The 19,369-nt window shown below is 52.1% G+C and overlaps 8 protein-coding genes across 8 annotated transcripts; 4 read left to right on the forward strand and 4 right to left on the reverse strand.

The window, feature by feature from the left end:
• Positions 1-141: 141 nt before the first annotated feature.
• T310_3931 (Conserved leucine-rich repeat protein) lies at positions 142-3,300 on the reverse strand (the record flags this gene model as incomplete). The annotated part of the gene is made up of 1 exon (XM_013473199.1): positions 142-3,300. One exon carries the CDS (start codon positions 3,298-3,300, stop codon positions 142-144), a length of 3,159 nt encoding a protein of 1,052 aa, XP_013328653.1.
• Positions 3,301-5,498: 2,198 nt separating this feature from the next.
• T310_3932 (uncharacterized protein) lies at positions 5,499-7,022 on the forward strand (the record flags this gene model as incomplete). Its single annotated transcript, XM_013473200.1, has 1 exon — positions 5,499-7,022. The coding sequence occupies one exon, from the start codon at positions 5,499-5,501 to the stop codon at positions 7,020-7,022; it is 1,524 nt and encodes a 507-aa protein (XP_013328654.1).
• A 931-nt stretch (positions 7,023-7,953) lies between these two features.
• On the forward strand, positions 7,954-9,179 carry T310_3933 (60S ribosomal protein L13; the record flags this gene model as incomplete). Its single annotated transcript, XM_013473201.1, has 5 exons — positions 7,954-7,956; positions 8,079-8,112; positions 8,262-8,308; positions 8,444-8,679; positions 8,744-9,179. The coding sequence occupies 5 exons, from the start codon at positions 7,954-7,956 to the stop codon at positions 9,177-9,179; spliced, it is 756 nt and encodes a 251-aa protein (XP_013328655.1).
• A 570-nt stretch (positions 9,180-9,749) lies between these two features.
• Positions 9,750-11,614, reverse strand: T310_3934 (uncharacterized protein; the record flags this gene model as incomplete). The annotated part of the gene is made up of 2 exons (XM_013473202.1): positions 9,750-10,785; positions 10,857-11,614. 2 exons carry the CDS (start codon positions 11,612-11,614, stop codon positions 9,750-9,752), a joined length of 1,794 nt encoding a protein of 597 aa, XP_013328656.1.
• A 410-nt stretch (positions 11,615-12,024) lies between these two features.
• Positions 12,025-12,873, forward strand: T310_3935 (uncharacterized protein; the record flags this gene model as incomplete). Its single annotated transcript, XM_013473203.1, has 1 exon — positions 12,025-12,873. The coding sequence occupies one exon, from the start codon at positions 12,025-12,027 to the stop codon at positions 12,871-12,873; it is 849 nt and encodes a 282-aa protein (XP_013328657.1).
• A 412-nt stretch (positions 12,874-13,285) lies between these two features.
• Positions 13,286-15,663, reverse strand: T310_3936 (GTP binding protein; the record flags this gene model as incomplete). Its single annotated transcript, XM_013473204.1, has 5 exons — positions 13,286-14,607; positions 14,659-14,790; positions 14,841-14,960; positions 15,022-15,156; positions 15,213-15,663. The coding sequence occupies 5 exons, from the start codon at positions 15,661-15,663 to the stop codon at positions 13,286-13,288; spliced, it is 2,160 nt and encodes a 719-aa protein (XP_013328658.1).
• Positions 15,664-16,751: 1,088 nt separating this feature from the next.
• Positions 16,752-17,278, forward strand: T310_3937 (uncharacterized protein; the record flags this gene model as incomplete). Its single annotated transcript, XM_013473205.1, has 3 exons — positions 16,752-16,799; positions 16,886-16,954; positions 17,117-17,278. The coding sequence occupies 3 exons, from the start codon at positions 16,752-16,754 to the stop codon at positions 17,276-17,278; spliced, it is 279 nt and encodes a 92-aa protein (XP_013328659.1).
• Positions 17,279-18,241: 963 nt separating this feature from the next.
• Positions 18,242-18,904, reverse strand: T310_3938 (Xanthine-guanine phosphoribosyl transferase Xpt1; the record flags this gene model as incomplete). Its single annotated transcript, XM_013473206.1, has 3 exons — positions 18,242-18,584; positions 18,665-18,771; positions 18,872-18,904. 3 exons carry the CDS (start codon positions 18,902-18,904, stop codon positions 18,242-18,244), a joined length of 483 nt encoding a protein of 160 aa, XP_013328660.1.
• Positions 18,905-19,369: the final 465 nt, after the last annotated feature.

Genomic DNA, 19,369 nt, shown 5'->3' on the forward strand with positions numbered 1-19,369 from the left:
ATTTATGAATGCAGAATGACTTTCCTCTCCCGGCAACACGTTGGCCCGCGGAGAGACACAGTACCTAAATTACAATATTACCATTAGGATCCTACCTTTCAACTACTACTAGTCTATTATACAATATCCTATTAGTATCGTTTAATCAAACCCGTTCGAGTCATCCTCATCTCCCGCCCCCCACTCTCTCAGCTCCTCGGCCGGAATCCGGCCCTTCAGCCATTCCAGGATCGCCTCTGTGCCCTTGGAGACAACCTGCCATCGAGGCACTCGGAAGCTGTTGCCAGCCACCTCGAATCGTCTCAGACCAGGCCCGGCCACCCCCTTCGGGCCAGACCCGTCCGCTGCCAGCAATCCGAGCTTGGGCGGCAGGTAGTCAATATTGTTGTTGCTGACGTCGAGCACCTGGAGGCCCTGGACGGTCTCGAATTCAAGGCTGGAGATCTGGTTATCGGCCGCGAGGAACGTGACGAGGTTGGGGTAAGTCTGGCGAACAAAGGGAAGAGGTCCCCTGAGGCGGTTGTTCGACACATCCAGGAACTTCAGAGACGGCGCGGACAAGTTTGCTTGCAGAGAGTCCAGACTCGTCAAGCCGGTGGCGCTCAGATTCAGGTTTTGCAGATGAGGAAGAGACACGGACGCAGAGAAGAGGGCATCGCTGTTCAAGGGGTTCCTCGATAGATCGAGGTCGGTCAGAGTGCTGGCAAGGAGGCCCAGTGCAGGGACGGGGAAACTCTGTAGTTTGTTCTGCTGGATGTAGAGGCATTTGATGTCATGGGAAGAGACCAACGGCCTCAACTCTTCGACGCTCAACTCCGTCATCTCAGTAGAGGAGCGGTCGAGAACCCCTCCCTGCTTGACCTTCCAGCGATTCAAATGGCTAGGACTCTCGGGAGCGAGGGTGAACTCTGTCGCTACAGAGCCTTCCTCGTCCTCCTCGTCCTCCTCCCCATGTGCTTCAACCTGCTCTGCGCCATCGGATTCACTATATCCCCTGTCTTCTTCTTGAGGCACGGGAGCGCACCGATTCCGCAGGTCGCGTTTCAGATCCTCTGTGTCCATGTTCAAGAATTTGCGCTCCCTGAGTGGATTGTTTGAGATACGGAACATGGCCAGATTATCCATCAGGCCGATCCGTTCATCCAACTTGGACAGGTCGTTGGCCGTCAGATCGACATATTTGAGGTTGTCTAGTTCCACGAATCCGTCTGGGAGGGCAGCGATACTGTTATCTTCGGCTGACAATCTCAGGAGGGATCGCCAGGACGACATGCACGGCAGTGTTCGGATACGATTTGCGTCAATGGCGAGAGTTTGTAAGTTGGGAAAGTCAAAGGTATCATTTTCTGATAACCGCTCCAGAGCGTTACGTGCCACGTTCAAGGTCTGCAGCGTCTCGAAACGGTCAACAGATGCCGATATCAAGCTCCCCTGGAGCTTGTTGCCGGCAGCGTTCAACTCGATCATGGGAAGCCTGCTCAATATTTCAAATGGCAATGACTTCAACTGATTCTCTGAGACATTCAAAACCTTCAGACTGGTCAAATCGGAGAAAGAATCTGGCAGAGAGCTGAGACGATTCCCACGGAGATCCAAGACTTCGAGGTTGCTAAGATGGCCCAGCGTCGGCAGGAGCGCACCCTCGAGGTTGTTGTTTGCCAGCTTCAAATCCGAGAGGCTTTGGATCTCTGCGACAACCTCGATATCATCCATGCTCAGTTGGTTGTTCGACAGGTTCAGCGAAGACAGTCTCTGTAACCTTCTCAGCCCGATTGGCAGCGACCGGAGCAGATTGCCATGAAGGTCCAAGACCTCCAGTCCACCAAATTGATTGCCTTTGCTGTCCTCGTCTGCATCAAAATCGTGAGGATCGATGTCTGGAAACGCCGCGTCCGGCAACGATTCTATTTCATTATCCGCGGCGATAAATTTCACGAGGTCGACACTCTCGTACCAGTCAGCATTGCTATCTGGATCAAAGTCATACATCGTCATGACTTCGTTGGGAATCTCTTTCAGGCCCATGGCCGCAATGTTCAAAGAACCCGATGTTCGGGCCGCCTCCACACGCTTTCGGAGCAGGCCGCGGTTTGGTTCTTTGGGGAGTTGATTAAATGGATCTTTCACATCGATGTTGCCCCAGGGGTCGAAAGCCTCAGGCTCCAGGTTATTTTGTTTTGCTGCTTTCCTGGCCGCCTTGGCTTTCGCAATACTCTCTCGCAAGGCACTCGAAGATTTGGATACCTTCCGAACTTCAGGTTCGGCAGCGGCATGTAGGTCCTGACTGTGCACCTCCGAGGTCGTCGATGCGGCTGAAGAGGTCTTGGACACCGTGGAAGAAGGTGAGGTCATGTTGGAAGAAACGTTGGATGAGGGCTTCCTTGTTTTGTTGACGGTGACTGGTTGGGGAGACTGGATGCCCTCATCAGGGGATGGCTTCCCAAAAGCACTGGCCAAGGAAGGCCGCGCTTTGGGTGCTTTCGTCGACAAGCCTTTGCTTTCACTGAAGCCCCCCGATCTCACAGGGAGGGTTTCTGCGCGTTTGGAAGGTATGGCTGCGATCATCGACTGGCGCTTCACGGCTCCAAGACTCTGCCTTCCACCGGAGTTTGTTGACTTGGTCAGAGTATCGGTAGTCTGAGGAGCCGTCCTCTCTGACACTGAACTTAGATTTGACGAAAGCGAGGCAATTGAGACCCGAGATGGGGTGCGCCTTACCGACGAAGGAGGTACGACCCCTTCGTCCACGCCATTCTGGGAATGCGATGATCTCGATGGAGATCGTGAGTAGCTGTTCAACGCGGAGCTGGGCCGAGGCGGAGGACCCATTGAGGAGTCTGGGGGGAAGAAAGACGTCTTCCTGCCACGCGAAGAAGGTGATGGGGGGATCTTCGACAGTGTCTCGATGGTCCGATCCGAGAGTGACGGGCGAGCGTCTGCCGGGGGCGCGGATGTGTGGTCACCATTGTGATCATCTACCAATTCCCAAGCCTCGCCATCGGCATCTTCCGGCACTTCCAGGTTTTCATCGCGGTCCTGCGGCGTCTGCGACAGGTCTCGACGTTGGTAGACATGGCCAGCGGTGTGGGACGAAAAGGACTGGGTAGAATATTTTCTTGATAGAGTTTCTTGCGAGGGTCGCCGTAATCGCGCAATGTCAACACCCGGATCGGCCTGCAGGCGCTCTCTCGACGGGGATGGCTTTAGAGATCTTTGTCCGGTGTGGGTGGGCAAGGGGATCCTGGAAGCCAAGCGTGGAATCCCACTTGGGGGACGGAGGGGCGACTTCTGTCGATCCATTGGTGCTGTACGACCTTGTCGGCTGCAGCTATCGGTGATCCCTGATCGATCCACTCATAAAAGACGAGACAATGGTGTGCTGGGATCAATGTGAGCAGAGGACCATGTCGAAACGGCACGGACAGTTCATCAAGCGAAGATAAGATCAACAGCAGGGGAGACAAGAAAACAGTGAGGCGGAGAGCAGCCGTCCGCAGAGGGGAGGAACAGACGATCCGCAAGTAAGGTTAGACGATGGGCGTGAGAGCACAGTAAGCGAATGGAACAGCTGGCCCGTCCGGAGGATGAGATTATTTTCATAGGCCCGGCAAGCTATTAAGGAACCGCCCGGCCGGGTCGGACGCGATGCTCCAGGAGTTCCCCCGAGCCCGCCTGGCAGCGCCGTCTCATTGGCCACCCCGAACCGGTATGGCGGCCCGCTCTGCGCTACCAGCATCAGTATCGTCGCCTCTACTCCGTACATGGACAGCTACCTAGTTGAGAGAGGCCATCGATATGGAAGACCTTCAGTTGCCACATTGCTAAGAAAGACTATCCCACGCACACAGAGATTCTACCAGGTCAGGTTAGTCTTTATGCAGAGAAGACAGCTTCCAATGACCCAGCTCTGAGTAGTCGCTCTGCGATTACCGTCTTCTTTCCGCCTCTTTCACCTCATGATACAGCCTGACTGCGTGCCTCCATATATTATAAACCTTATAATGCAATACTAGCCGGGCGTATCGACTTCCAGCCACTGGATACCATCCAAATCCGAGTTATTCTTAATCGTCGACATCAGCGCTACCAAACTCCCTCCGTAGGCACGACTGCTGACGAAGATATCCGCGAAAGCCCTGGCCGACCACCACCCGTAGCAAAAGCATCGCCTGGCAGCATCCCAATCGCAGCATCGAACAGGCCATCCAAATTGAGCTGGCGCGAAAAGTCCATCGATAGGACACCCTTCTAGGCTTTTCAACCCGACATACCGTAGCAGCCTCCGCGAGGTTGCCTGCTTCTCTCTACCTCGACATAGTCGTCTTCCAGGTGAAATGGGACGTCGACAGCAGCAGGTGAACCGGTAAACCATGGTACCAGGCTATGAGATAACCTAGAATGCCTTGAATGTGCGGTGTCGAGATCATTTCACCGTGACTCCCCTCTTGTGTAACTCAGCATGTGACGCTGTAGTGTCCGCCGTCTGGCGAAACATCCGTAACTATCCTCCCCAAAGAATCTTACTCGTCACCAATTCCAGTGTGGCTGGTCATCCTGAAGAGATGTACTCTGTATAGATACTCGGTATAGACTTGACGGAATCGTTCTAGGCCCCTGGCGGTTGCCGGTCCAACTCCCTGCCTCCCCCGGTAATGTGACGGGGCCTCGCGATTGGCTGGAGACATGCTGTAGCAACCGCGTGTTTACCTCACGTGACGCGGGCTGTCCCCTGACCTGGAGCAGCTCCCAGGCGTTCCCCGCGCTAAGCTCAACCGGGCGAAAGCGGCCATTCGCCGGGTTCGGGCAAGTCACATTCTCCCGCGAGGCAGGGCTCACGTGCCTGGCGGTGGTTGGGTTCGGGCTGCTGATTGGCCCACAGACACCACTCCCCAGCCTCCTCGTCACCTGCCAGGCACGAGCCAACACTCGACCACTTAACGAGCCATCGCCTCCGCTCGCAGCCCATGTCACGTCTCTATCTCTATCGCTTCCATCTTCCATTCCTTCTCTCCCTTGTTCCTCCTTCCATACCAACACGCCTCCACGTCTTTGTCTCAACCTCCCTGCTGACGTGGTGGTGCGGTCACTTCTCGAATCCTAACGCCTGCTGGCTGGGGCCTATCGGGCGATAAGCGGGAAGCCCTCCCGTCTCCGTCGTCGGACAGCTGGCAACGTTGCGCGCCCCGTCCGGTGCTCTGACTACAGACAATTATCAAATCTTCATACCAGACTGCAGATTGCGATAGCTGATCTGTGGTCTATTCCGAACCCTCACGGCTTGTCCGTGCATTCTTTCGAGACAGGGCGGGAATTGGCCGCGTCTACGCATTCACCGCCAAATCTCGTAACTTTGGTAAGCACGACTCTAGGATTCTTCGAAAAATCCATGTGATGCAGCTTCAGTGATGCAGCTTCATGAACGCTAACTCGCCGTCCAGTCCAATCATTTCGGCTTTCTTGAATTCTGATCGAAGCATACTACATCTCCAAACATCGTTATGTCTCAAGATACAGAGAGGTTGTCGCAGGCCTCCTTGGCCCCTCCTGTGGAGATCACCATACCCAGCACCCCGCCGCGGCGCTCCATTCTTTCCGCCTCCCCAGATCTACGGCACGCGAGGGACGGCAATGCGGCGCCGTCTGACAGGAATAGCAGCAACCTTTGTTCGCCTCCACCCGTCTCTTCATCAGAGATGACCCCTCCTCCATCGTCCCAGCCGCATGCTCCTCTGCGCCGACGATCTAGGTCCCGATCCGGGTCCCGCGTGGTAGTTCCCGCTTCGCCACCATCAGAGTCATTGGAGAAGACCCTCTGCGCTGCGTACGGCGCGTCCGAGAACCTGCCTACTGCCGAGGACATCGAGGCCGCCAATGAACAGCAACTCCGCGCAATGGCCAAGGATCTGCTGAGTGTGGCGCAGGAGGCCCGCATGTCTGCCTTGCATTTCAAATTACAAAATAGTCTGCTGTCTTTTGCTAGCAATGAAGCAATCAAGCGTGCCGAGGTGGAGCAGCAGCTGGCCCGAAGGGAGGTCGAAATTCTGCAGAGCTCAGAGTATCGGAATCGCCATTACGCCTCAGATCTGAGGACGCCGCTGCTGTCTCCGAACCCGCAACTGGACGCCTCCTTGAAGCGGATTGAGGAACTGGAGCAGCTCAATGCGAAGCTCAAAAAGAGACTCGAAGATGCCGAGAAGCTTCTCGAAGAAGTAATCGAGGAAGAGAATGGGAAACATGAATCGTTGCAAGAGGAGAACCGACTTCTCAAGAAACGTATCAGAGAAAATCGGGAGCATTTCACTCTCATGTTGGATCAGGGCTCGCTGTCGTCCAGTCCTCGCACCGAGTTCCAGACCCCTCAGAGGAAATCGCAGCCTAGATATCCCGACAGTGCTCGCTCCCACGGCAACCACGATGCATTTGCAACCTTGCTAGCGGCCGATCGCGTCTTGAACGGAGAGTCTGCCAACGTTTCTCCCCCATCTGCTCGTGACCGTCTGCCCAGGCAAAGCCACGGTGGTGGTCATGTCCGGGGATCCCACTCTATGTCCTCCCTTCCTGCCACCCCTCAGCGCTCTAGGGACGTTCCTGAGGTCCAGTACGTCACTCCAGGCAGCCGATCCCAGGAGAAGATCGTCCCCTCCACCCCTGAGCGTGAGCAGCCCTACTCAGAACGGGACCGCCATGACCGAGACAGTACGATTTCTGCGTCTGATGGAGAGGAAGCGGTTACCGACGAAGACGTGCCGGCCTCTCAAGCTAGTTCTCTAGCCACCAACATGCTTCTTCGCTTCCCTGGAAGCAGCCAGGAGGCGTCGTCACCTGCTCGCAACGTTGGAAAATCCAACAACCTTGTTCAGACGAAGTTGTTTGGTCAGGTCAAGAAGGCGGGTGTCGAGCGGCCCAGTTCGATGAAACGCAAAGGAGTCTTTGAAGACGATGAGGGTTCCGTGGCGAAGAAGTCCAAGGAATCTGACCGCGTCGGCCTGGGCATCAACGCCTGGAAGGTATCTTCTGGATAGAAGATGCGAGTCTGCTTAGACTACCTGGCTTCTACCCGGATTCTGTGTATCCTATTTCTCTTTTTTTTTCGACCTGCACCTTTCTTTGGTACAAATTGTTATGTTATGAGTGACGACGAACATATGCGCTTTTATGGGATTTCAAGGGGTCTTATTTGGGATTCTTCATTGATGTCTTCTGGAAGATTTTTCTATTCGCTTTTCAAGGCGTTGGCTGGGTTTGGTGTGGCCTTTATGGGTGCTGCATGAGCTACTTCTGATCCTGTCTCCTCGTTTGAGGTTGTCTTGCACAGAGAGGCTTCTGGGTTTGCTACGTCTGTTGCCTGCGTGAGGATGGCTGTTGCCCGCAGGTTGTTGTTCGAGTGTTAGATAGCTTAGTCTGCAGAATGAAACTGCGATTGCACAGAGAAGTCCTTCTTTTCTCTTTTAACGTTCGTATGTGAGAATTGTGGTACGTAGAAAAGTGCTGATACAATGTAATTTCTGATCTCCAATTAAGTCGAATGATACGATCACCTACCTACCAAAAGTACTGTACTGACATGGCGGGATGACGACGTAGCATCGCTCCAAGAGCCACCACCGTAATCTTTCCATTTCTTAACACAGAACAAAAGAATGAGCAATTCAATTATTAACAATTTAATTAACAACTTAATCGTACGTGCAATTGCAGCGATGAAACTGATGAAGTTGAGAGATCCGCGGCTAGGTGACTCGGAAAGCGCTTCCGCCGCCGAATCGGGCTTAGCTCCCTTAGGGCTCGCTAAGCGAGAGGGCGCGGGCGGCTCTGCGCGGTTGGCACATTGGGCTCGCCCACGAAAAGGAAAAAGTTCCACCCAATATTGAAAGAGTCTTTTGAGACTCGACCAGCAACCTCCGACGACCACGACCTTGAAAGCAGCCCGAGACTTGATCTCCATCCGGCACAATGGTGCGTTTTTCTCCCACCCCTTTCTGCCGTCGACTTTGATCGTCGGCCGTCAGACGAAATGGCTGTTCCATTTCTGGCTGCAATTCCTCCGGATGGCAGACTGACTAGTGTGATAACTATAGGCGATCAAGCACAACAACGCGATCCCTAACAACCGTGAGTGAACCCGATTCGCTTTTTGCAGGTGTTGATGATATGGTGGAATGCGACCAAATGTGAAGAAAGAGGAAGGATATGACATGAAACGCTTTTTCTGGGGAGACATGTGTGTTTGGAGCATTTCTGACGAGATCGGTTTTCTTCAGACTTCCACAAGCACTGGCAGCGTCGTGTGCGCGTGCACTTCGACCAGGTACGCTACGAATTCCTCTGGGAAACATCAGGATTTGGGCGAAGGCGAATTTTCGTGGAATGGCCTTGGTCCAAATCCATACTGTCGAAAATGTGAGCATATGGACTGATCTCGGCATTGGTTGTCTTTATTTAGCCCGGTCGCAAGCACCGCCGTCGTCAGGCTCGTCTCGAGAAGGCTGCCGCTGTCGCTCCTCGTCCAGTCGACAAGCTCCGCCCCATTGTGCGGTGTCCCACCATCAAGTACAACCGCAAAGTTAGGGCTGGTCGTGGCTTCACTCTTCAGGAGCTGAAGGTATTTTTCAACTCCCCTCGACGATTCCCACTCGCCAGAACTATATACTGCGCACATTTCTCCGCTGGAAATTTCGGGTTCTGGACAAAAAGGAGGAAAGCTTTGCATGGATGGAGAGCTTACATTACGAAAACTGTTTAGGAAGCTGGTATCCCCCGCAAGCTCGCTCCGACCATTGGCATTGCGGTCGACCACCGCCGCAAGAATCGTTTCCCAGGAGTCCCTTGCCGCCAATGTCGCCCGTCTGAAGGAGTACAAGGCCCGCCTGATCCTGTTCCCCCGCAAGAGCGGCCAGTTCAAGAAGCTGGATTCGTCCCCTGAGGAGGTCAAGGCTGCCAAGGAGGCTTTCGCTGCCGAGGGCAAGGTTGAGGGATACGCCACCCGGGTACAGGCCACGCTGCCTATCAAGAACATCACTCGTGAGGAGGCCATCACTGAGATCAAGCGTGACGAGATGCCCGAGGGCGAGAAGGCCGCCTACCGGCGGTTGCGCGAGGCCCGAAGCGAGGCTCGTCTGGTCGGTGTCCGGGAGAAGAGAGCCAAGGCCAAGGCTGAGGAGGAATCTGCCAAGAAATAGATATCATCCACAACAATATGATAATGTTATGATATCTTCTCTTCTGTTTCAGTTCATGAAGAAAATTTTTCTCTACCTGTCACTCGGCCACCACGTTACTAACGAGACGAGGTTGTGGTTGTATTAAAAAAGAGTACCTAGCTAGGGTCTTGGTCCGTGGTGTCACTGGTATGTGGTGTACGGTGCGGCTGTGAAATGACGCACTTCTCTTTTCCTTTACTACTTCTCTTATGTCATGTCTCTTAAAAAGCGCAATATCAAATGGAAAGAAAAAATGGTCTGGTCTGGTCTGGTCCCTCATCTCGAAACGTCTTCAGTCCATAGAGAGGAGATATCAGGTATGGTATGCTATGGTATGTATACCCTATGAGGTATTCAACAAAATCTAGAATACGAGAGATTTCTGTCCAATGGATATGGCACTCAAGGTAACTCACTCATTTTTCTCTTTCATACGCGTTACGTACTTCCTATCACTAAAAACGAAGGGATAATGTTGAGAAGATGCTCGATATTGGCTGACCAGCCAAGAAGTCATTTTATTCATCTAGCCCATCCAATTCGCTACTATTATTGCTTGCCTGTACCATTACTCTTCGCCGTAAGGACATCAATCCCAAACAAGACACCCATAACACCTTCGGTCGCTTTCACGATGGCCTCTGCTTCTGGGCCATCCCCATTGCTTGTATCATCCCCTTTTCTTCTCCTTCCCTCCTTGAGCAGGTTGCGAAACAGCTTCTTCACATCCCGCTCTACCTTGAGCCTTTTGGTGTCCGCAAGGTCAGGGATCGAGATGCTGATCTCAGGCTTCAATTGCGGCTCGCCGGTCCATTCGTCCAGGATCAACGGACAGGAGAGAAGGAGTTTTGATTCTCGCTTTTTGGCGCCGTAAGAAAAGACCATCGTTGTCCGCTCGAGGTGTGGGACTATCGCCCGGAGATCGGATTTCCTCAGCGGTTTTCTCATCTCCTCGTCGACGCTGCTGCCCATGTCATCAACTCTGGCCCCCGCGATGCCACCTGCGACCAAGGCGTCATGCTTCCTTTTCAATTTCGCCCAGATCCTTGCACGGCAGACAGAAGCCTCCCAGTATCGGCAAATTCCCCAGCAGAGACCAGAGATATCCAGCTGTAGTAGTGGGTTTGCCAAGCGAGACTTGATCCAACCATGCAGGGCTGATGGGATCTTCGAAGACTGAGCAGAATGGTCATTCGATATCGATATCGACGTCACACATTGCGACTCCAAATTCGTCTTAAAGGTCAGAGGTATCTTGTATAGATGCCGAGGAAAAGGAGAAGGCGCTGAGAGAGTTATATCATGCGTTTCTGCCAAGGTTGGTTCGGCGTCCGATGACGCGGAGATCTTTGTAGAGTATGTTAGATTTAATGGAGCAAAAACGGTGAGATAAGGTGTTGGGTCCGCAAGTTCCTTAAGAGCAAACGGATTCGTCGGATCAGGAGATGTCGGACGCGGTTTCTCAGGCACGGCCTTTGCTGCGAAAGGGAGAAGTGAAGAAATGACAGACGATAGTGGTGGAGGATCTGGAGGCGCCAGCGCAGAGGGCGGCGCGCACGACGGGTTCGACGTCGTCAACAGAGAACTATTTTCTTGGGTTAGTAAGAGTATCCTCATAAAAGTGACTTCATAGAGTCGTGCAAAAATAATACTAACATGAGATTCCTAACAGCATCTGCGTCGGGCTCTGGACCGTCAAATGGTCGTTCAGTCCGCTGTGCCCAACTTTCCAATTGCACGACTTCGGCCTTGAGGCGTTCAAGTTGTGCTGCGAGCTCGTCTCTTTGTTTTTGCTTCTGCCGCACCTCCTCTGGTGTATCATCTTGGCTTTTGTTGTCTTCTGGTGACAGCTCCACATGGCCTAGTCTGAGCGTGCTTGGTCGCAATCCCTCTCTTCGATTTTTGCGCTTCTCATAATGAGCGCTTGGACTGCTCAGCAGCCCCCTTGGTCGTTCAGGCCGTTTTTCCAGGCCTAGTTCTGTCGGTGTTGGAGGCAGATCCGGCTCGCCATCTTCTTGCAGCAACGAAGACGCTGACGGATTGCGAGTTTCGGTCTCACGCGTCGCGCTGTCCAATTCAGCCGCCAATTGCTCATCAGGACTATTCCTACGAACAGGAGTTGACACATTCTGCTCTTGCGTCCTCCGGGCGGCATCAGTCTCTGCATCTGGGACTTCGATCCTCCGAGAGACTCTGCGCGGTGGTGCAGCAAAGGCTTGGATCGTGCCTGACCTTCTCCGTGGAGAGAGAATGGAAAAGCCAGGGCTCCCAGCGGCAGTAAGGGAAGGTCTCAGGGCCTTCCTGTCCCGCAGTCCAAATACTCTCTCCTCCGTCTGGTTCGAGGGTCGCTGGGGGCTCCTCGACGGCGACCGGTTGAGGGCATGCGCTAAGACCTCCGGATGTGATCGAGCCATGCTTGCCCTTGTCGGCGACTGAAATGACGTGCGATGAGTGACTGCTGGTCGCGCATCCTGGGTGCTGCTGTCATCTTGCGTTGTTTCCGGCGTGTCAATCGGAACAGCAGTGGTCGGACTCGTCTTGCGCCGTTTGGCAGGTGATGCTGACATTGGACAGGAATCGCATACAGGAGTATAATCCAAACATGAAAATATAGAAACCTAAGCCAAATCGGCACCAACTGGCTCCGTACTGGTGGATGCGCTACCTTCATCGAGCGCGTGTTGTCTGGCGGAGAGTAGTAAATACAGACAAAAGGCGGTGTTTGCAGTGTTTGCAGCATGACATAACTCGACTTCCGCGGCACTCCATTCGGCGATTCCCTCTATCATGATAATCTCCTCGTTTCCGATTTCATCTCTGGAGGATGGAGCCTTCCGCCGTGAGAGCAACGCCACGCTCTCTTCCACGGTCGCTGTGTGCATTCTGTTGGAATCGCTATGTCTTCAGATCGAAGTTTCGGCCTCTGCGGGGGTCGCCACACCCCTCCTCCGGATCATCCAGCTTCTTCACAACGAGTTCCCGTCGTGTTGCGACGACGACCACGCCTCTCGGCAAGGATGAGGACCCCGCAATAGGATTAGATCCTCCGCAGGCCTATCCATTGTCTGGCTATTATTCGGACCTTCTGTCCGCGCGTTTTCCAGGCGCCGGTCGTGCTCGTGCTACCAGGAAGGTCGCCCCTCAAGAGCAAGACCAGCCACATCCGACTCCAGCCTCAACGACCGAACCGCAGTCTCCGGAGGATAAGATGTCAATCGTCTTCGGCTCTCGTCTTGCTGGTCCGGGCTACCATAACCCGTCGACGATGCCTCCAGAATCGACCTGGAAGACGATCAATGGCGTCGCCATTCCTCCCCGACCCGTCGAACCGGATAATTGCTGCATGAGCGGCTGCGCCCACTGTGTCTGGGATGATTACCGGGACGAGATGGAAGCCTGGGCTGCGCGGGTTCAGGAAGCGCAGGCCAAAGCGGCGGAGTCCCGCCCCAGTCCGGACATGCGTCAAAGCCCTCGGCCTGAAGTACACAGTGCCAGTATGAGCATGGATGATGACGGAGGGGGCAGTGAAACGAACTGGTCAATGCCTTCTCCGGCGGGCGACATTGACGACGACCTCTTCGCCGGTATCCCTGTGGGCATTAGAGAATTCATGAAGACGGAGAAGAAATTGCGCGAGAAGCACCGCAAAGAAAGAGAAAAGAGCCAGGCGTGACTTGTTGTCTGTTTCCTCTCATAGAGCTCTCGCCTTTATTGCACAGACTCATTATTCATAGATATTCCTGTATTTATACCCCTGGCTGGTTATTTTCCCTGTTTCTGGGCGCAGCGTCTACAATGGTTAGACGGGAAATAAAAAGAAAAGGAGACGCACTGTATATATGGCATGTACTGACGGTTCATGACTGCTCATAGATATCTAGAATTGGAATGTATGTACATATGATTGACATGCATGATAGGTTGAGAAATTCAACGATCGCATGGAACAAGAACAGCATGAAAATGCTCTGCTCATTCCATTCCATTCTATATTATCTTATCGTCGTCACGTAGATATAAGACTAACACATAAATGTAAATCTCAAGGACTGACTAGACAGTGTCAGTCGTTTCGATGAATTGTCTCACTTGTTTGCATTGAGGCGGAAGCAGCCTTCTTCATCAGCTCCTGCAGCCTGGCTTTGCGGGTTTCGGAAAGAGTTTCGGGCTGTTGCGAATTGAAAGTCAGCTTCAGAACCAAAAAAATAGGTGATGGGTATACACACATCGTTGCTTAACAGTTCCTTGACAAGGACGATCACGTTGTCCCGATCCTTGCTCTTCTGCAGCTTTTCAGCCTCTGGCGCCGAAGCAGGAATCTCGACCGTGAGACTGTCCTCTAACAGCTGATACACCTCCATGTTTTGCAGACAGTCAACAACAGCCAACGATCCCTTTGGACTGGACGCCATCAGAGCCAACGCGAACCATCCCTCGCTTCGGACGACGGGCCACTCTGTCTGCGTGATCATGGCACCAAGTGGACGGGCAATACCCTCATGCAGACTGAACAGGCGCTCGAGCAGGGCTTGTGCTTCATCATCTCCCTCCCGCGCGCGAGAGGTGACGGTGCGACAGATCGATGCAATAGTGCGTCCGATTTCAGTTTTAATCGGGGCTGCGTCCGTCTTGCTAAAGAGCGAGAGCAAGAGCGACAGATAGGTCCGTGCATTAGCTGGAGAGTCTGGGTCAGACGAAAGAGAGATAAGAAGTCGCGAGATGTTTTCGAAAGAAGACGTTATGACCTGGCGGGTGAGGCTGGCAGCGGCGAATTGCACTTGGGGGACAGTATCAAATGTCCAGAGACGAGACACAGCCGGTATGATTCCAGCATCGCCTAGATGCTGTCGATTCTCTCCAGCAATGGCCAGATTCTTCAGGAATCCTAGCGCAGAATGGAGGACGCTGCCCCGGGCATCGGTCTTCAGCAAGGCTATCAACTGTTTGTGGATCTCTAAGCGCTCGACCATGAACTTGCACACCTCATCCGACCTTGCCAAGTTCCCCAGCATGACGCAGGCACATATCTGTAATTGGTCTTCAGCACCCTCGAGCCACGCTCTTAGAGTATTCGACAGCGGAGAGTCAAGCGGGTAAGTATCGGCAAACTGCGGTAGTGCAGATAGGTCTGATAATGCTTGGTTCAGCTTCAACCGCAATTGAGACAATAATTGCACGTCTTCGCTCGACGATTGGTCCGCGTCAGTTGCATACGAGTGACGGAGAACAGAAAGCAACTGTTCCACCAGTCTATGTCGTATACATGCATTTTGAAACCGTTCATTTCGCAGGTATGCGACAAGGCAGTTAACGAGACAAGCAAACTGCGCAAAAGTGGTGGTTTTGTCGACAGCCAGATTCATCAGCAGGACGATGGTTCCATCAGGGGACGCTTCGATTCCTTCCTCTGTTCACGTCAGAAAAAAAAACGGACTACAAAATGATTAATAGGTCCTACCATGTTCCGATGCCATCTCGACCAATTCATAGGCATAATTGAGCAAGGAGTTTCCCTCAATTGCTCCCTCGCTGATGAGCTTGAGCAATATATACCCAATTCGGTTTCCTGAGACCTGAGATTGAGCTGGCTCTACTATCGGTCAGCCGGGGTTCATCGAGACGACTACAAGAAATCATTACCAAAATCCGCACATATATTATAAAGAACGGGAATTGCAACATGAACGAGTGCAGGGTTGAGAAGGAGACGTATAATAGGAAGAGTGTAATTGTTGGTTATAACGATCTGTCGGTTTTCGTCTATATCCCGGTTAATACCGCCGCAGTCGCGAATGGAGAGCAAAAACACAGGGGCACACACCTGTATCTGCGCAAGAATTTCCAATCAACCTTAATGAATGAAACAAGATATCGTCATCAATCTTCTCCTTCGACGCAACAACCCGGAGGAAGAAGTCCAATATACCCGCCTGGCCAAAGGGAGCCCGCCACGATGCTAATGAGACTGTCAGCGTTCAATTCAATTCGTGGTACAGCGAAGATATATCTCACGATCTCGACTGCCGTTTGCGAGAGCCTCCGCCGCTTGGGCCATGTAATGAGATCTACTTTGCCAAAGCTTGTCCAGGGTGGAAGAGACCCCTTCCAAAGCCTTCAGCTTGCGCTGCCCTCGCCGAGAATCGGCATCTGCCTGCTCGAGAGAGGATACAAGCTCCTGGACATCAAAGTTTCCTTCGTTCTCTTCAGTCTTGAGGAGAACATCCTGTAAGGCGCGAAACATCTTGTCTTGCTCTTCGGGTTGCAAACTGAGCTGACCTCTCTCAGGGGCAGACGGGGCTGAGTCTGTGAGCTCAGACAAGATCGTCTTCACTGCAGGAAACTCAAGTTCTTTGCTTGGTTGGATATGCGTCTCTGCAGTCTCTGTGATAGAACTGCAACCGCTGGATATCGGTGCGGGCTCTGAGGCCCCAGATTTATCATTTTCATCATGCTGAGAAGCCATTTTGAACAGATATCAGATTATCGAAAATAGAAAGCTGATGCCTAAGCTAGATGCTCCTGCCTGCTCAAAGCACTGAACGTTTCTTGACACAGTAATCCTCTCCACCAGAAGAGGCCTTCTAGATCGCCTGGATAGGCAGGAAAGATGTCTTTGGCGCGATAAGGACCAACTGGAGCCTGGTGGTCCCACCTCTCAGAAGAGTACTTATTTCAGAAATAGGCAATGTTCTCTCTTCTTCCTCCTCACTTGGCCGGCGCCACCAGACCAGGCAGATGAGAGCCTAGATGGTGAAATAGACCCTCTTGGTCAAGAAACGAATACTTGGCGGATGCTGATGCCCGATGGGTGTATAGTAATTTAGAACCATTTATCCGTGTCTTTGGTTTCTTGGCTTGAATGCCGGGAAACGGACCTGTAAAATAAAGAGCTTCCAAGCAAGCAACAAAAATAAATAAGCCGTATATTTCGAAATAGCCAGCTAGCAATAATGCTGTCTGTCTGAAGAGTGTACTGCAGAAATCCGTTTTAGTCGCCGTGTTGCACTTTTTAGTATGAAGTCCGCAAGCTGGACAGAATGCCCAACTGCCATAGGCCAGCAGCCAGTCTTAGTCCCCGAACTAGACGCCGCCTGCCTAAACGGTCTTGAAGCCTAGAACCAGGGCTCGGGCACGTGGACGCGCTCGATCGAAATGAATAAAAAACAACAATAGCAGTAACAATTATAATTTAGGCAGACACAGGAGTAAGCAATGGTACGGAGTATAGAATTTCCATTTAGAATGAATAGGGACCGGCATGATGGGTGATTGACATTCCTGGAAGCTAACAACTCCACTACTGTAAACTTCGATAGCTCTACGGCAGCCACTGCGGCCAGGAGATGCAGTATTGCTGCACCGCAAACGCAGCTGTCTGTCCTTTTGGTCGATGCTAACCTGCTCCACCGCCGCATTGTCCTGCGCTTTTCTTTCTTAAGAATTGCTCTGTGCTGCCTGGCAACTGCATGATACATCCTATCTGTACTATTTGAATCCCGTGCTATTGTTCTGTGGGCGCCGCAACGACCCCTTGGAGAAATTGCCGCCATCATGACGCGCGCACAGCAGACCGTGTCGGTTCTCCTGCTAGTCTCCTCAGTATGTCAAGACGCATGCATCCACAATCTGTGCCTTGTTTGCATGCTAGCAAATGGATGGCTAACATGATCCTGCGCTTTTGACAGCTCTATTTGGCTCTCTACCTCGGCCTTGTACCCTTGAATGAGACCATCCAGACCGAGATCGTCCCTGTTGTACGTCTATACCATTCTCTGCCCCGTTCACCCGTTCACATGCTTTCTTGATACCATCCATTCGCTCTTCTTTTTTTTTATTCTCTGAAATAATAGGAGGACATTTTACCGCCTTTATTTAAGTAGAGTGTTAACAAAACTTCTTATGCGACTACTTCACAGCTCCCCTTCTACGCTCTCATCTCCTTCGCCTGCTTCCTCCTCGCCCGGTTAGGTTACATGATCTTGACCTTCAACGATGTCCCCGAGGCTCACGAGTCTCTGCAACGAGAGATCGAGACGGCGAAAGCGGAGCTACGCCGCGCCAATATCGATGTGGACTAAACGGTAGTAGATGTATTCCTTTGTGATGGGAGGACGCGTTTTCTTGGTCATGGAATTTTTCTTACTTGCTTGCTTGCTTTCGCCTGTGGCTCAACCGGTGGTGAGCTGGTTCAAGTGGGATACAAATAAGGACATCCGGAATTTTAGGGATAGAGGACTGTCCCGTGTATAGATAATCATCCAGCGAGCTTTTTTTTTTGTTTCTATCGTTATGTCCTTTTTGTGAGTGATGAGATTTTTTTTTTTCAGTGCTAAGTTGCTATACAAATAAAACCTGTCTAGATACCTGGTAATAAGAATCATATACTATCTCCACCTTTTGATCAAAATATAGAGATCAGACCATACCAAGACAAACTTCTTGTCTTCCTGTGCAAGCACAAGCAGTCCCACATGGTCTGGTCCAGACAATATGAACCATGAAAGGGTTATGTATGTACTTCTTTCTTCTTTAGCTTCACGCCACGCTTCCACGCCTCCGAGGCCAGTAATCTAAAAATCGAGACACCAACAACACCAAAAATGTCCATTAGAGGATGGGAATGCATAACAAAACCAAGAAAATATGAACTTTTTTATGTTCTCACACGAACGCCGAGCGTAAAACGTGCAAAATTGTTGACATAATGCATGATGAGAATTTCAGAGACAATAATTGGAGAAAAAAAATAGCATGTGCAGCGAATTATGTAGGTACGTATGTCTGCGAGGAGCAAATCAGATCAGAGGGTGCTCCTTGGCCAGGCGATCATGTTCATCAATGTCCCTATCCGATGACATCAGTTAGTCGATCCAGCCAGAGGGTATTCAGGACTGAAACGTACGTTGCTTCCCAAGGATAGCAGATCCAGACGTCTCCCGTCGTGACGGCCGCGTGATACCGGCCTGCTTGCAGCATCTCCTCGGGCAATTTGCCCTTCTTCGACTTGTCCTTGTTCTTCATAGATGCAGTTAGCATCGAGACTAGATGCCGTAGCTGGCGCAGGTACTCACATGCAGCACGAAAATGTAGAATGTAGTCTTCTCTCCCTCCCGGCCCAGGTTCTTCTGGGCAAGCTGAACGTCCTTCTCCAGTTCACGAACGGCATATTCCAGCGTGGTTCGCGTGTCATCCACTTCGTCGACAATCAGGACATTCTTGCCAATCAGGTTGGCCATTTCAAGAGAGCTCAGATCGAGCCATTGTGTCCGGGTAACCTTAGTGCCGGGCTTCTCCTCGGGGCCGTCCGTCCCCAGGCTCTCGTACAGGGAGAGCCCAATGGCCTGGATGGGGATGTTGGGTTCACCGGGGAGTTTCAGGAAGGATCTGGACAACCCAAACATTAGCCTCCCCAGTGTGTTCGCGCCGGAAATATCGACCGATGCTGAGAAGGTATCTGATCCTACCGAAGAATGCGAGCCGGAACATAACCGCCACCACCGATTGCGATCATGAGATTGGGGCGGAATTCATTCAGGATCTTCTGGGCAGAGGCCTGGCACAGCTTGTGCACCTGTACAATTCAAGTTGTCAGACAAGGATCCCCAGAAGATTCTATCGCGACTGCGCGAAGTAAAAGACCACGGTCAGAGTAATCTGCGCAACAAACGCACCTGGTTGTAGGTGACATAGACCTTCTCGGGCATCTTGTCCAGCTATGCGAGTATCTGGATCTTAAGGTTCGCAGACACTAGGGAGGCGACGGCGAAGTAAACACGAATGCGACTGTACTCCACAGACTTATCTGTGGTTTTATATCTGCCTTTCCAGTTGGAAAATCGCGCGGAGAAGGCAGAGAAAGAAGCACGACTGGGCTTCACTTGGCCAGGGTATAAAAGAGGGTCGATAACGATGGATCAGATCAAGACACTATTGAAAGACTGTTGGCAAACAAAAAAATTAAAACACTCCCTGTGTTTGTTAAATTTTGGGGCTAGGCATATTTTCACACGACCCATCGCAGCGTACCAGGCACCGCACTAATAATAATACAGTGCTTTTTTTTTTCTTTGCGACGCCGTTGCGCCCCGCGAGCCTCTGCCATAACCCCGCTCTAGGCCTGATCCGGCCCTGCTTAGGGCTCTGGTCGCCCGCGGATCCTTGGCTTCTCG

This window comes from Rasamsonia emersonii (assembly GCF_000968595.1).
Source record: "Rasamsonia emersonii CBS 393.64 chromosome Unknown ctg1118621760090, whole genome shotgun sequence".
In the NCBI taxonomy this organism is placed as follows: Eukaryota; Fungi; Ascomycota; class Eurotiomycetes; order Eurotiales; family Trichocomaceae; genus Rasamsonia; species Rasamsonia emersonii.